Here is a 14760-nt window from a genome sequence, read left to right on the forward strand (position 1 = left end):
GACTCGCTTTAAGAATTTAAAAAAAAAAAAGACGACTGAAGTGAGAGGGCTATATGGAGGCGGTCATATTTATTCCCTTTTAAACAATACCAGTTACCTGGCTATTTGGCTGATCTTCTGCCTCTAATACTTTTAGTCAGACTAAAAACTAGTCCTTGGTAAGAGTACTTGTAGAAGGTACAGACCGGAACAAAGAACATCTATCAGGCCCTAGGCAACGTAACTGTGGGCCAGTGTTCATCCCAGAAAAATTTTCCAGCCGGGTGGCATGAAAAAGTAGCCGGGTGGGCGATATTACAGAATGCAGGGGCCGGCGCTTCTCTGCTTACAGCAGAGGAGGAGGTGAGCCGATGACAGCCGGGTGCTCACCAAAACTAGCCGGCTAAAAGAGCCTAGGGAGAACTCTGTGGGTACATGTAAGAGTGATGTGCAGGTACTCTGCAGGAGAATGAGGTTATTCTTCTTCTATTACACATTCTTTATGTACAATCTAAACCAGGTTTATGGGTGATAGAAAACACCTCTCTGTTCAATGTGCACAACATTCTCAGTGGATTTCCTGCAGCTCTGTGGGGAGAGCATATGTAGAGTATAGTACTACTGTGCAACAAAGTAAACCTGAGACAGATGAAATTACAGTTTTATACATACCTGGGGCTTCCTCCAGCCTCCTTCAGGATAATTAGTCCCTCGCTGTCCTCCTCCACCACCTGCATCTTCTGCTATGAGTACAGGTACTTGAGCCTGTCGAGCGGAGTGCGCATGCACACACTCCGCCGCCGGGAGCGTACTACACCTGCGCAGCACTATTACTGTGGGAGCGGCACACGACTGGACTGCGGTGATTGGCTGAATTACTGGGACTCATAGCAGAAGATCCAGGTGGCGGAGGAGGACAACGAGGGACTGATTAGCCTGAAGTCGGCTGGAGGAAGCCCCAGGTATGTATATAAAAAAAAAAAAAAACACCTTCATCCGTCTCAGGTACCCTTTAATTCAATTTTTTATTTGATTTCATGAGCAAAAGGAATGCATACATTTGCATAAACCAGCATCAGCGCAGAATTATTTGCATCTCATTGACCATCTCTATTAGTGACACAGCTACACATTAGGCTTTATTCTTACAGCATAGATGTTATTTAGTATATAAGAAATTCCTGTGTACACATCATATATACAGTCACAATCAGATATGTATATCTGACTTTAAAAATACTGGGACTGCAGCACAAGTAACTATTTTTTGATTGGTTTATTTCATGTTTGTGGACTAAGCACAGCTATTACTGTATATATAAAGGATTTATGATGACTACTATCTGAGAAATATATTTTCTATTTTAGTTACAGTTTAAGTCATTAGGAGTCGGTGCATTTTTTCACGACTCCGACTCCAGGTACCCAAAATTGCTCCGACTCCACAGCCCTGGGGATGACAACTCCATGGAAGAACAAGGAGTAATTGGAATATAGCAAAATAATGGAGGAATTGTCAATGTTCTCCAAAAAATTTATCTGGGTGAACAGTTACACTCATTTGTGTCCATAGCCCTGAAGGTAAAGAAATACAATTCTGTCACTTTCCATATACAGTCATGTGAAATATGTATACCCCATATAAAAGTTTTTCTTTTTGAACATTTAGATTAAAAACTAAATAAAAAAAAAAATGTAATTGTGGTCAAAAGTAAACCCATTCCTTCCCTTTGGCTAAACTAACCAAAGTAGGAGCCAACTAAACTGTTTATCAGTCAGACATTGATTAGGTACAGGTATGAAATGTCTGAGGGTTGCTTGCCTGCACAGCATCTTGTTGGGATTTACATCAGGCTTTAACTTCGCACTTAAAGAACTCTTCATTTTGGTTATTCCTTCGTACGAGCACTCACAATGACAAAAGCTTTGTACTGCGCTATGCAATTCAAAGTCAATACAGTCTCACTCTATTCCCCTCAACCCCCTTTTATCCTAGCACATTGCTCTGCTGAAAGAACAGCTTGGGCTGATCAGTGTCAACCAACAAATCTCAGTCAAGAGAGACTTTCCTGAGGCCTCATTCACAGCTAAAATCAAAAACTTAAACATTTTGCGTTTTTGTGCATCTGTCTCAGGTTTACTTTGTAACAGTAGTATTATACTATACATATGCACTCCCCACAGAGCTGCAGGGAATGCACTGAGAATGTTGTGCACATTGAACACAGAGGTGTTGTCTATCACCCATAAACCTGGTTCAGATTGTACATGGAGAATGTGTAATAGAGGAAGAATCGCCTCATTCCCCTGCAGAGTACCTGCACATCACTCTTACATGTACCCACAGTTACATTGCCTAGGGCCTGATAGATGTTCTTTGTTCCGGTCTGTACCTTCTACAAGTACTCTTACCAAGGACTAGTTTTAGTCTATGACTAAAAGTATTAGAGGCAGAAGATCAGCTGAATATCCAGGTAACTGGTATTGTTTAACCACTTCACCACTGAGGGGGTTTACCCGCTGACCACCAGAGCAATTTTCACCTTTCAGCGCTCCTTCCATTCATTCGTCTATAACTTTATCATTACTTATCACAATTAAACGATCTATATCTTGTTTTTTCCACCACTAATTAGGCTTTCTTTAGGTGGGACATTATGCCAAGAATTATTTTATCTAAATGTGTTTTAATGGGAAAATAGGAAAAATCTGGGAAAAAATTAATTTTTCAGTTTTCGGCCATTATAGTTTTTAATTAATGCATGCTACTGTAATTAAAACCCATGAAATGTATTTGCCCTTTTGTCCCGGTTATAAAACTGTTATAAAATTGTCCCTATCACAATGTTTGGCGCCAATATTTTATTTGGAAATAAAAGGTGCATTTTTTCCAGTTTTGCGTCCATCCCTAATTACAAGCCCATAGTTTATAAAGTAACAGTGTTGTACCCTCCTGACATAAATATTTAAAAAGTTCAGTCCCTAAGGTAACTATTTATGTATTTTTTTTTATTGTACATTTTTTTTTTTTTTTTTTAATTACAAAAAAAAAATAAAAAAAAATGGGAGTGTGGGAGGTAATGAGTTAATTTTTTGTGTAAAAGTAATTTATTTGTATGTGAAAAATGTGTAGGGTGTAGTTCACTATTTGGCCACAAGATGGCCACAGTAATTTTGTTTTAATGCGACCTCCAAGCGTCCTTCCGGAAGCTTGGAGGAAGTACTTGGAGGCTGGGTAAGATCACAATGATCGCGCTGCCCATCGGAGAGCAGCGGATCATTGCGGGGCTTAGATCAACGAACGGGAATGGATTTTCCCGTTCATTGATCTCCGGGCGAGCGGGCGGCGGCGTGTTTACTAGTGGCGGGCGGCGTGTTTACGAGCGGGAGCGCGGACAGCGGCGGGAGTGCGCAAAGTACGGATTTCTCCGTCCCTGGGGGTTAAAGGATGGAAAAAGGGACGGAGAAATTCGTACGGGCGGGGAGAAAGTGGTTAAAAGGGAATAAATGTGGCAGCCTCCATATCCCTCACTTCAGTTGTCTTTTAAAATTCCTAAGCATGGCAGTTAAGAGATGCATTTCATGTTACATACCTGTATATTCCGGCGTATAAGACAACCCCCCAACTTTTCCAGTTAAAACAGAGTTTGGGATATACTCGCCATATCAGACTACCCCTCTTCCAATGCACACCAAATTAAAAAAAAAAAAAAAAAAACATGTACTGGTAGCATGTATGAACAGATACTGGTACTGTATGTGGTACCCAGTATAAAGGCGATTGACTGGTTGTATTGGTCAGCTCTCCTTGTCTACCAGTTGAGCAGAACGGTATGGAAGAATAGATTGCTCTGTGTCCATAAAACACGCCTCTTTCACCTGTCTGGCCCGCCCTTGTATACTATTTACTGCCTTATCTGCCTCTCAGATCTCGCACGTGCGCCTGCACCACTTCACTGCAGTCCTCAGCAGCGAGATCTCAGAGTCTAACAGGATAGGGCGCATCACCTGGCATCAATGACACCCGGCGTATAAGACGACCCCTGACTTTTCAGAAGATTTTTCAAGGGTTAAAAAGTAGTCTTATACGCCAGAATATACTGTACTTTCAATCAACAAGGATTGTAATATGCAAATTAGAGGAGGAGGAGGAATCCTAACCTGAGGAGTCGGAGTATTTTTGTACGGACTCCACAGCCCTGGTTATTAGGAGCAAGCTACATAAGAGCCAGTGAAAAAGCAGCAAAATTCTAAAAAAAAAAAAATAAAAAAAAAATTACTTACGGTAATGTCTTTTCCAGAAGTCGGAAGGACAGCAACCCTGAGACTTGTCTCCATCCAAACTACACTGGACAGGAACTAGATGAAAAAGATTTGCATAATTGGTTAGGCAGGAAGAACATATATAAACCCATCATGCTCTTACCCCCTCAGTTGGTAAAAAAGACTCCACACATAATGATGCTTCAAATAAATTTTAATAGAAAACAGCGGTGGGTAGTAAGGGTGCTGTCCTTCCGACTTCTGGAAAAGACATTACCGTAAGTAATTTTGGTCTTCCCCAGAACGTCTCAGGACAGCAACCCTGAGATGATATAAAAGATAAATATTAGGGAGGGACTACAGCCTGCAACACCTTTCTACCGAAACTTAAATCGGCACTAGATAAGACATCAAGCCTATAGTGTTTCACAAATGTGTTGTGACTAGACCAGGTGGCTGCCTTGCAGATTTGCTCAACCGATGCTCCTGCCCTCTCTGCCCAGGAAGTTGACACTGCTCTGGTTGAGTGAGCTTTCACTTTAGCTGAAAGTTGCTTTCCTTGTTGGGCATAAGCGAGATAAATAGCCTGTTTTATCCATCTGGCTATAGTTGCTTTAGACGCCTGTTTACCTCTGAACTTCCCTGCAAATAGTACCAACAGGGCATTCGAATGTCTCCAAGAACTAGTGCGTTGCATATACTCCATAACACATCTTCTGACATCCAGATGATGCAATCTTTCCTCCTTTTGGTTTGCTGGATTATTGCAAAAAGAAGGAAGGAATATCTCCTGCGACCTGTGGAATTTAGACACCACTTTGGGTAAGAAAGCTGGGTCCAACTTCAGTGTTATTCTGTCATCTGATACAACACAGTAAGGCTCTAAGATGGATAATGCCTGTAATTCCCCCACTCTTCTGGCTGATGTTATCGCCAAGAGAAACGCTGTCTTGAGTGACAAATGTTTATCTGAACTTTCCTTCAAAGGCTCAAAAGGAGGATCACATAAACTCTGCAGTACTGTGTTTAGGTCCCAAGGAGGTACTCTATTCTGAACAGAAGGACGAAGTCTTTTTAAAGCCTTAAAAAAAAAATCTTATGACATATTCTTCTTCAGCCAGTCTCCTGTCAAGGAACACACTCAAAGCTGACACCTGTACTTTTAGGGTACTGATCTGAAACCCACTTTGAAGAAATTCTAAAACTGAGTTGGATTGTGACAAATCTCTGGCGTTGGTGTCACACCAGGAACTATAAACTCTCCATGCTTTGTAGTAGATCTGACGTGTAACCTTCTTTCTGCTCTGTATAAGTGTCTCTGAAAGTCTGTTAGAAAAACCTTTATTCTTTAGTAATCGCCACTCAGGCTCCAGGCAGAAAGATGAAGGAGGTTCAAGTTGGGGTGAACTGCTGGCCCCTGGAGTAATAAGTCCGAGTGGTCTGGAAGGATTAGATGATCTGAAGCTAACCTCTGTAGCAGCACAAACCATGGTCTCTTGGGCCAATATTGAACCACTAGAATTCCTTGAGCTCTGTCTCGATAAATCTTGTTGACCACCTTCGATATCAAATGGATAGGGGGAAACATGTACATTTGGTGACTCCAGTTGATTGAGAAAGCATCCAGGGCCCAGGGCCTGTCTTCGGGACACAGGGAGCAAAAGAGACGGCACTTCGCATTGATTTTCCTGGCGAACAGATCCACCTGAGGTACATCCCACCGATCTGTGAGCTGTTGAAACACTCGGTCGTTGAGGCTCCACTCGTCCTGTGAAAGCTTTCGTCTGCTTAGATAATCCGCTAGGCAATTCAAGGTTCCTTTCAGGTGAACCGCTTTCAAAGACTGTACATTCCGTTCTGCCCAGTGCAGCATCTTTGCGGACTGATGTAGCAGCGATCTGCTCCTCGTCCCCCCTTGATGGTTTATGTAAGCAACCACAGTACTGTTGTCTGTACGGATCGTGACATGTGCTTGTAGAATCTGAGTACTGAAAGCTTGTAGAGATTCCCAAACTGCCTGTAACTCTCTGCTGTTTGAGGACTGAAGACGAGATTTGTCCGACCACTGTCCCTGGGCTGTCTGAGAGTCCAGATGAGCTTCCCATCCCCAAGAACTCGCATCTGTTATGACACACTGTGTTGGGAACTCCCAAAGATTCCCCTTCCGGCAATTCTGAGGCTCGATCCACCAGAGTAAGGATTGTTTGATGCTCCAGGGAACTAAGAGTCTCCTGTCCAGAGAGGAGATGCGTTTGTCCCATTTGGATAGAATCCAGGACTGTAGAACTCTGGAGTGAAGTTGACCCCACTGACTGCACTGCTGGGAATGAAGAGGTTATTGTCCCCAATAATGCCATAGCCTTCCTCAGAGATATTGACTTCAGATTCTGAAAAGAGAGAACAGACTTCAACAACATTGTTGATTTTCTATCAGGCAGAAAAAGTCTTTTGCTGACTGTACAGATCTCAAACCCCAAAAATTCCATCTTTTGGCGGGGAGTCAAGGCTGATTTTTCCCAGTTAATTAACCACCCCAGGGTCTGAAGGAAGTCTATAGTGATATTCAATTGGTGATTTACAATATCCACTGAAGGGCCCCAAATTAGCAGGTCATCTAAATATGACATGATTTGGATAGATTGAAGCCTAAGGCCAGCTAATACCTCTGCCATCACCTTAGTGAAAAGCCACGGAGCAGATGATAAACCAAAAGGTAAAGCAACAAACAAAGTGCCTTACCTCTCCTCGTAACACCACTGCGAACCTCAGGAACTGTTGAGATTCTAGATGAATAGGTAAGTGAAGATAGGCATCTTTGAGATCCAATGATGTCAAGTAGCATTCTTCCTGTAGGAGGTTCACCACTGAACGGATGTTGTCCATCCGGAATTTTCTGTATCTCACTACTTTGTTCAGTCTTTTTAAGTTTAGGATGAATCTGTAACTTCCCTGAGGCTTCTTTATGAGGAATACAGGAGAGTAGAATCCCAGTCTTTCCTGACACCTTGGCACTTTTCGGATGACTCTTTTTTCCAATAAGGATGACACTTCGTGTTGGAGAGCCATGGCCTGAGCTGGTATACTTGGAGAGGGGGTGATAAAGAACTGGGAGGGTGTCGGGGCTACAAACTCTATTTTGTATCCCTGTAAGACAATGTCCAATAGCCACCTGTTTCTGAAGACTGTGTGCCATTGTTCGTAGTAGTGGGCTAGCCTGCCCCCCACTGGAATCCTGGCGTCATTGCTTCGGCTGTTGTCCAGAGGAGGCATAAGGGGGGTTATTTCTTGATCGCTGAGTTTTATTAGGGATCCACTTTCTTCTTTGGGAACCTTTATTCGCCTGTTCCGTCTTTTCTGAGGCACGAAAGGAACGATTAGGGCGAAAAGTTTTTCTTTTGTACGGAAAATTCTTTTTCCTGTCAGCTGATCTTTCTAGTGTCTCCTCCAATTTCGACCCAAACAGCAAGCTTCCTTCACAAGGAATACTACATAATTTTGACTTAGATGAGGTGTCTCCTTGCCAGGTCTTCACCCAGATCCCCCTTCTGGCTGAGTTGACCAAGGCGGTGGTCCTTGCTGTGAGTCTTACCGAGTCATCTGCTGCATCAGATAAGTAATTAGTTGCATGTAAAATCTTTGGAAAAAAATTCAAAATCTTTTCTCTGGAAATTCCAGAGGCAATCTGAGATTGTACCTCTAACAACCATAGCTTTAACGACCTTGCCACTGCAGTGGAGGCAATTGAAGGTTTGAAGTTCAAGGATGCTGCCTCCCAAGCCCTTCTTAAGATATTATCCATTTTCTTATCAATCGGGTCCTTTTAGGCTCCCAAAATCTTCAAATTGAAGATCTGACCTTCTGGATACTTTAGACAGGGACGGATCTAACTTAGGTGCTGACCCCCAAAACTTCTGGTCTTCCGGACTATAAGGATATCTCTTATTCAATGCCTTTGGCCAAAATGCTCTGCCATCAGGATTATCCCATTCTTTTTTGATAAGCCCCTTAAGACTACTATGTACTGGTATAAAAGCTGAGGGTGAGAAAGGGTTTCATACATTTGATCGAGGGGAGACAAAGTTTTTTGTTCCATGGTAATACCCATAGCCTGGTGCATAGCTTCTAACAGCTCCTTCATAAAGTCAGTTGAAAAAGCAAACTTTTGATTCTTAACAGATTTATCTGTCGATTTTTCCGTTTTTGATGGAATATCCTCCAACGAGGAAATTTCCAACTCCCCTTCTGACATGTCTGATTCAGCTGAATCATCATCTCTCCTTTTCCTTTTTAAAGTAATGTCCTCTACTGGGGCAGACCCCGATGGACCTGGTCTTTCTGTAACCGATGGGGGTGCGGGAACCACCACAGGAAGATTTGAGATAGGATCTGATTTAGAAGAAACCTCAGGTGCCTTAATTGTCTGCACTGCAGATGAGATCTCAGATCTTATCCAACCCTTCAGTTCTTTCATCATAGTGGGAGTTTCAGCTCTATCTTCTTTGTACACTCCTGACAATATTTTAGATGAAGATGACAAGTTATTGCCACAAACAGCACATTTCTTTGATTTATGTGAAGCTTTTGACTGAGGTAAAGATTTATCAGGCTTATCAGGCTTATCCATTTTATCAGCTCTCTCGTCTTGATCCCGATCTGGATTCAGATTTAGAGTCTGATTTATCCACTTTAGGCTGAAATACAAACAAAATACCAGCCATTAGCCTGAGAAAAAAACCAAACAAACCTCTCTATCAGATATGTAGCAATAGACATTGTGCACATACCAGAGAGGGAATGGAGCTTGACTCCACAGAGCCCTGGGAGGAAGATCCAGTGGCAGCCTCCATAGTCACCAACAGTCAAAGGGTGACTACAGCCGAGCTTAAATAGCTCTAACATTTTGCCCGCCCCCTTGGTATACAAGAAATGCCTACCTTGGCAAAAATAATGCTCCCAGAAGCGCTTCCATTGCCGCAGATTGCGGAGCCAGCCGCCTCCTGACTCTTTCCATGCAGCCTCGCTCCTGTGGAACGCACGCCGGGCCAGGAACTTCCGGCGTTGGGTCACGCGCGGCGCCGGTCACGTGACCTGGGGCGGGACTTCCTGAGCTTCCGATTCCTTTCCGCTCAGACTATCCCAGGGAGGCCGTGCGAGCAGCATGATCCCATGCACAACTAGCGTGCGCAGCCCAGGGGATCATCCAAGCCGCGGCTCCTGCAACCTAGCATGGGTGGCCAGCCCTCCCAGACATCTAGCGTCCTGTTGGACAGGAAGACAACTGAGGGGGTAAGAGCATGATGGGTTTATATATGTTCTTCCTGCCTAACCAATTATGCAAATCTTTTTCATCTAGTTCCTGTCCAGTGTAGTTTGGATGGAGACAAGTCTCAGGGTTGCTGTCCTGAGACGTTCTGGGAAAAAAAGTGTGGCAACAATACATTACCATTTTCAGCAAAAGCACATACAGTATTAAGTCTTTACAGTATAATCAAGCTTTGTAAATTATCGTATATCATTGTGATCCAACACTTCTTGTTTTTTAGTGATAGCCAACACGGTACAAAACTCTGATGCTTGATGGTCTTCATTAACTATTTTTAAGACCGAGATCTAATACTCCGTCTATTAAAAACTGTTTTTATACTAATGACTTTTGTAGGTGATCTAAGCAATGAACCAGATACACAGCTGCCAGAGGTTCCCACTTCACAATGGATCAACAGCACAGAATATAGGATATGCCTCGGCTCTTGAGCTGTGTAAACCTCTCCTCTGTGGTGTCTGCAATCACCCAGTGCCCACAAAACAGAGTGATGTGGCCACCACTAAGGTACAAAAACAGGCTATACTTAATTGCACAGGGAGGTACACTTTAATAAAAAAAACACATTGTTCAATAAAACCTTGTCGGAAAAAAAACAAAAACAAAAAAAACCACCCCATAAGAAAGTTAAAGCAACTCACACGAGGGTCCATGCACACTGGACCCTGTTGCATGAAATCGCAAATAAGGTATTGCACTAACTCCAAGGTAAAGTGCACCTCAAAACCACTGCCACTACTGGCATATCAGGAAAGACTGCCCGTTATCCTCTTCTGACCAAGGTTTCAGCCTGATAAATCCTCAGAAACCGATTATGTAATTAACTTCTGAAATAGAGCTTTGCAGATCTGGGAGATAAAAGCCTAGGGCCCTGGAAAAGATTCAGGACAGACTTAAAACTATTTCTGAGCTTTGCTTGCATTTAAGCAACTGATATTTTGATCCACAGAAAATAAATTTGATCAGTTTCATCTCAAACATGCTTGCTTCAAGAGATACAGGGCACTTATCACAGGTAACTGCCGATCGTCACCATAGCATCAAGCTAAGGCCCCGTTCAGACCGCAACGCATGCGGACTGCAACGCGTACGAACGCACGCCATCCGCGTTCGTATGCGTTGCGTGGCTGATCCCATCACTGAAAAGTGAATGGGACAGCCATGCGTTTTTACAAAAAATGCGTGCAGCATGCGTTCCCGGACCGCATGCAGTGTGAACATCAGACATTGCACTCTATGCAATGTCTGATGTCGTGCGTGTCGGCCACCTGCACGCGTTTCCAAAACGCGGCTGGAAACGCGTGCAGTGTGAACGGGGCCTAAATATAAACTGGAGAACAATGGATAACTGAAAAACCTAAACTGGCAGTAATTGCCAGTCATTGTCACGTCCAGGTGGCTGCTGCTATGCTGTTGAGTGCATCTGCACGCTCCCGTGCCGCCCCCAGTTAGCCCGGAGATCAATGAATGGGAACATCATTCCCATTCATTGATCTAAGTGCCCAGCAGAAAAAATGACGGCTTCTTATCAGAGGCCGCGGTCTTTCTGAGCAAAAAAAAAAAAAAAAAAAAAAAGTTTACCGTCCTTGCGCTTCCTGGAAGCGAGAGCTTTCGCTTCCAGGGAAAAAAAAAAAAAAAAAAAAAAAATATTTATTTTTTACTGTGGCCATCTTGTGGCCCAATAATAAAACTACATCCACTTTTTTTTTATTAAATAAACACATATTACATTTAAAATGAACTGTTTACCTCCCACACCAAAAATTACTGAAAAAAAAGAAATTACAATTAAAAAATAAAAGTTACCTAAGGGTCTGAACTTTAATATGCATGTGAAGAGGGTGTATTACTAATATTTTTTAAATTATAAGCTTGTAAATTGTGATGGACGCAAAACTGAAAAATGTACCTTTATTGTACATTGTGATAGGGACATAATTTAAATGGTGTAATTGGGACAAATAAAATACATAGCTTTTAATTATGGTAGCATGTATAATTTTAAAGCTATAATGGCCGAAAACTGAGAAATAATGCATTTTTTTCTTAATATTCCTGTTAAAATGCATTTAGAAAAAAAATTCTTAGCAAAATGTACCACCCAAAGAAAACCTAATTGGTGGCAGAAAAAACAAGATATAGATCAACTCATTGTGATAATTAGTGATAAAGTTAAGAGAAAGAAAAAAAGAAAGAAAGAAAGAAAGAAAGAAAGAAAGAAAGAAAGAAAGAAAGAAAGAAAGAAAGAAAGAAAGAAAGAAAGAAAGAAAGAGAGAGAGAGACAATGTGACCAGGGGGTCCTGGAGGACGGGGGCCCACTTCCTGCTACACTGCAGCAAATATACACCGTTGAGGACCACCCACTTCCAGAGACTCTCCGCCCACATCCCAGATTTCACTTCCACAGATGAGGAGAGGAAACTCTACATCCTACTGGGGGGGGGGGGGGGGGGGGGGGGAACTGTGCAAATAGCAGCCCGATATAGCACTGCCTGCCACCAACTGAGAGGAACATACCACATGTACTGTATAATCCCATACTTCCCTCCCCTATGGACTATATACCTATACCCCCTCCCCTATGGAGACTATATATCTCATCCCCCCCCCAATACCATCCATTACATCCTCCCACACTCCAATGGACTGTATACCTATATCCTTTTCACAATCTCCCCCCCCCCCCCCCCCCTTCCCCATGTTAATGCTTTGTTTTGCTTTGCCAATGCAAAATGTATTTGGTCCTGCGGTGTGATGGGAATAGGGTGGGCCACACTATAACTCCATAGGTCAGGTTGAGTGGGGCAGTCAGGAAGAGAGGCGAACGGATGGGAGGTGCAGAGTGCGAGCATGGCCAACTCCATAGCTCAGGCAGAGGTTCAAGTAATGGGAATAGTGTGCACAGGTTTCTGGCGGGTCAAGTTTTATGGCGCCGCTGGCAAAATTTTACACCTATGCTCTAAAACTTACCTCCTTTAGCCCACCACTTGTCAATGGGACTCTTCGAGGCCACTCTCCTGTCTGTGAACAAATTTGGCCGCGCTGCCTGCACAAGAGCACAGCGTTGCTCACGCGGGAGAAACTACTTGCACGAGCCGCTCCATGCTACTGCAGCCGCACTTGTACAGGAGCAAAGCCATAAGAAACTATTCAACAAGCCCCTGTCAAATAGATTCAGAGGATTGGCTAGCACAAAGGGGATTGGGGGGCAGGGAATGGAGAGCCTCTAAATTATTCAGAGGTTTTACTCTGATGCAAATATCTAATTTTCTCTCCAAATATGCCTTAAGATGCACTATAATGAAACGTTCAGATATAAAAATCTGGCAAAGTTGAAGATGTTCTGCATCGCAGGAGTATTTGATACAAAGTTAGCTTTACCCATTAGGGCTCTTACACAGTGGGACGTTGCGTTGCAGGGGACGTTAAGGTCGCATAACGTTCCCCTAACGCAACGAACGGTTGTGTCTTAGTGCGCCGTTTTCGTTCGATAGAATCGAGAATGATTCATATGAATCATTGCTAGCAGGCAGAGAACCGAGAATGATTCATATGAATCATTACTAGCAGGCAGAGAATGATTCATAGCTAGCAGGAAGAGAACCGGCATTGCAGTGCAGTGTATATTAATTAGCCATGTGGCTAGGCAAAATAGCGGACTCTCCCCTCTCCTGCACACAAAAAATAAAAAAACATTACTGAGCATGTGCAAACAGTCTAACGCGGCTAAACCCGCGTATAACGCACAGCATGCAGCACTCACATAGAAAGTGCAGCGTTACAATGTAACGCAATGTGGGCACTGATTTTTCATTACTGTGAGTTGGGCTGCGTTACAGGCTGCTCTAACGTGCGCCTGTAAAGTCCCACTGTGAAAGCAGCCTTAAAGTAAAAAGCAAAGATTACCAGTCTCACTTACCTTTCCTTTAATCAGCAAGGAAACTTGCAGTTCTCTGCCCTCCAAAATGCAAGGAAAGTCACTGCTAGAAGAATTTTCCCAAAGGAAACACCTGTAACAGAACATAGGCAAGCTCAGTTTCATTGGAAAGTGGGAGCACATTGAGCATGGCTATACTGCCATGAACATACTGCCAGTTAGGTAATAGTGCAGTTACTGCTTCTCCAGAGTCTAAGATGAACCACCACTATCTGCACACTTGTTCACTAGTGGATACATGGAGACTGATGGGTAGATACCTTCTATGGGTTTTGGACAGAGGAATACTGTCAACCACACTCAGCTCACTGAAATGCATAGGATGAAAAGTATCACAGGCCATCACAACTGCCGGGGTACTTGGTCACAGAACCTCCCCAAACCAGCATCTGAACTGTCCCCCTAACCACCAATTTAAAGAGACTCTGAAGTCTCTTAAAATTCCGCTTTTTATTTCAAAAATGTTTTCATTCCCCTAACTAAAATGCCACATCCCCGCGGCTGGAATCAAACTAAATACCCCCCCAAACTCCCCTGGCAAAATCCACGACTTTCTTGGTCGTGGATTTTGCTGCCCTGTGCGCTTCCGTGTGAGGCAGAGCTTTCAGCTGCAGCTCTGCCTCTACATGCGTCTGTCAGCGCATATCTCCGCCTCTCCCCGCCCCGCGAAGGAAGACAGAGGGGCAGGGGAAAGGCTGTGATCCAGGCTGACAGACGAGTGGAGAGGCAGAACTGCCGCTGAAATCTCTGCCTTACACGGAAGCGCTGCCCGGATTGCCCCCGGGGAGTTTGGGGAGGGGGTGATTTAGTTAGGATTTCAGCCGCGGGGATGCGGCGTTTTAGTTAGGGGAAAGGTGTTAAACACTTTAAATAAAAAGCGGAGTTTTAAGAGACTTCAGAGTCTCTTTAATTAGTGGCTTGCAAGTGCTTTCTACAACAGACCAAAATTACCTACGGTAACTTCTTTTCCAGGAGTCAGAACAGCAGCCCTCCTTGAGACTTGTCGGAGCAGTGCTTTTCAGCGCTGCTAGATTTGGGCGCAGCTGGCGCCTCCATAGACTACAATAGGAATCATTCCTATTGCAGCGCTCAGTGAGTAACGTCGGCTTCGTCAGAAGACAGAGCCGAGGTTGCTTTAAAACATAATAAATTCGGCCTCCAGCAATTGCTGGAAGCCAAAATTATTTCATTCCCCCACTATCCATGGCGGCCTGGAGGGGGAATAGTAATTAAATCGGCCCGGACTTGTGCAGAAGCA

At 43.6% G+C, this 14760-nt stretch overlaps 1 protein-coding gene across 1 annotated transcript in view; it reads right to left on the bottom strand.

The window, feature by feature from the left end:
* The window catches only part of LOC137537575 (rab9 effector protein with kelch motifs-like), a 61511-nt gene that overhangs the window by 36046 nt on the left and 10705 nt on the right, over window positions 1–14760 (bottom strand). Inside the window, exon 3 of the mRNA XM_068259446.1 lies at window positions 13485–13575. Coding sequence (XP_068115547.1) covers window positions 13485–13575 — 91 coding nt within the window. The remainder of the gene's footprint in view (window positions 1–13484; window positions 13576–14760) is intronic.

This window comes from Hyperolius riggenbachi, chromosome 11, assembly GCF_040937935.1.
Source record: "Hyperolius riggenbachi isolate aHypRig1 chromosome 11, aHypRig1.pri, whole genome shotgun sequence".
Taxonomy (NCBI): domain Eukaryota; kingdom Metazoa; phylum Chordata; class Amphibia; order Anura; family Hyperoliidae; genus Hyperolius; species Hyperolius riggenbachi.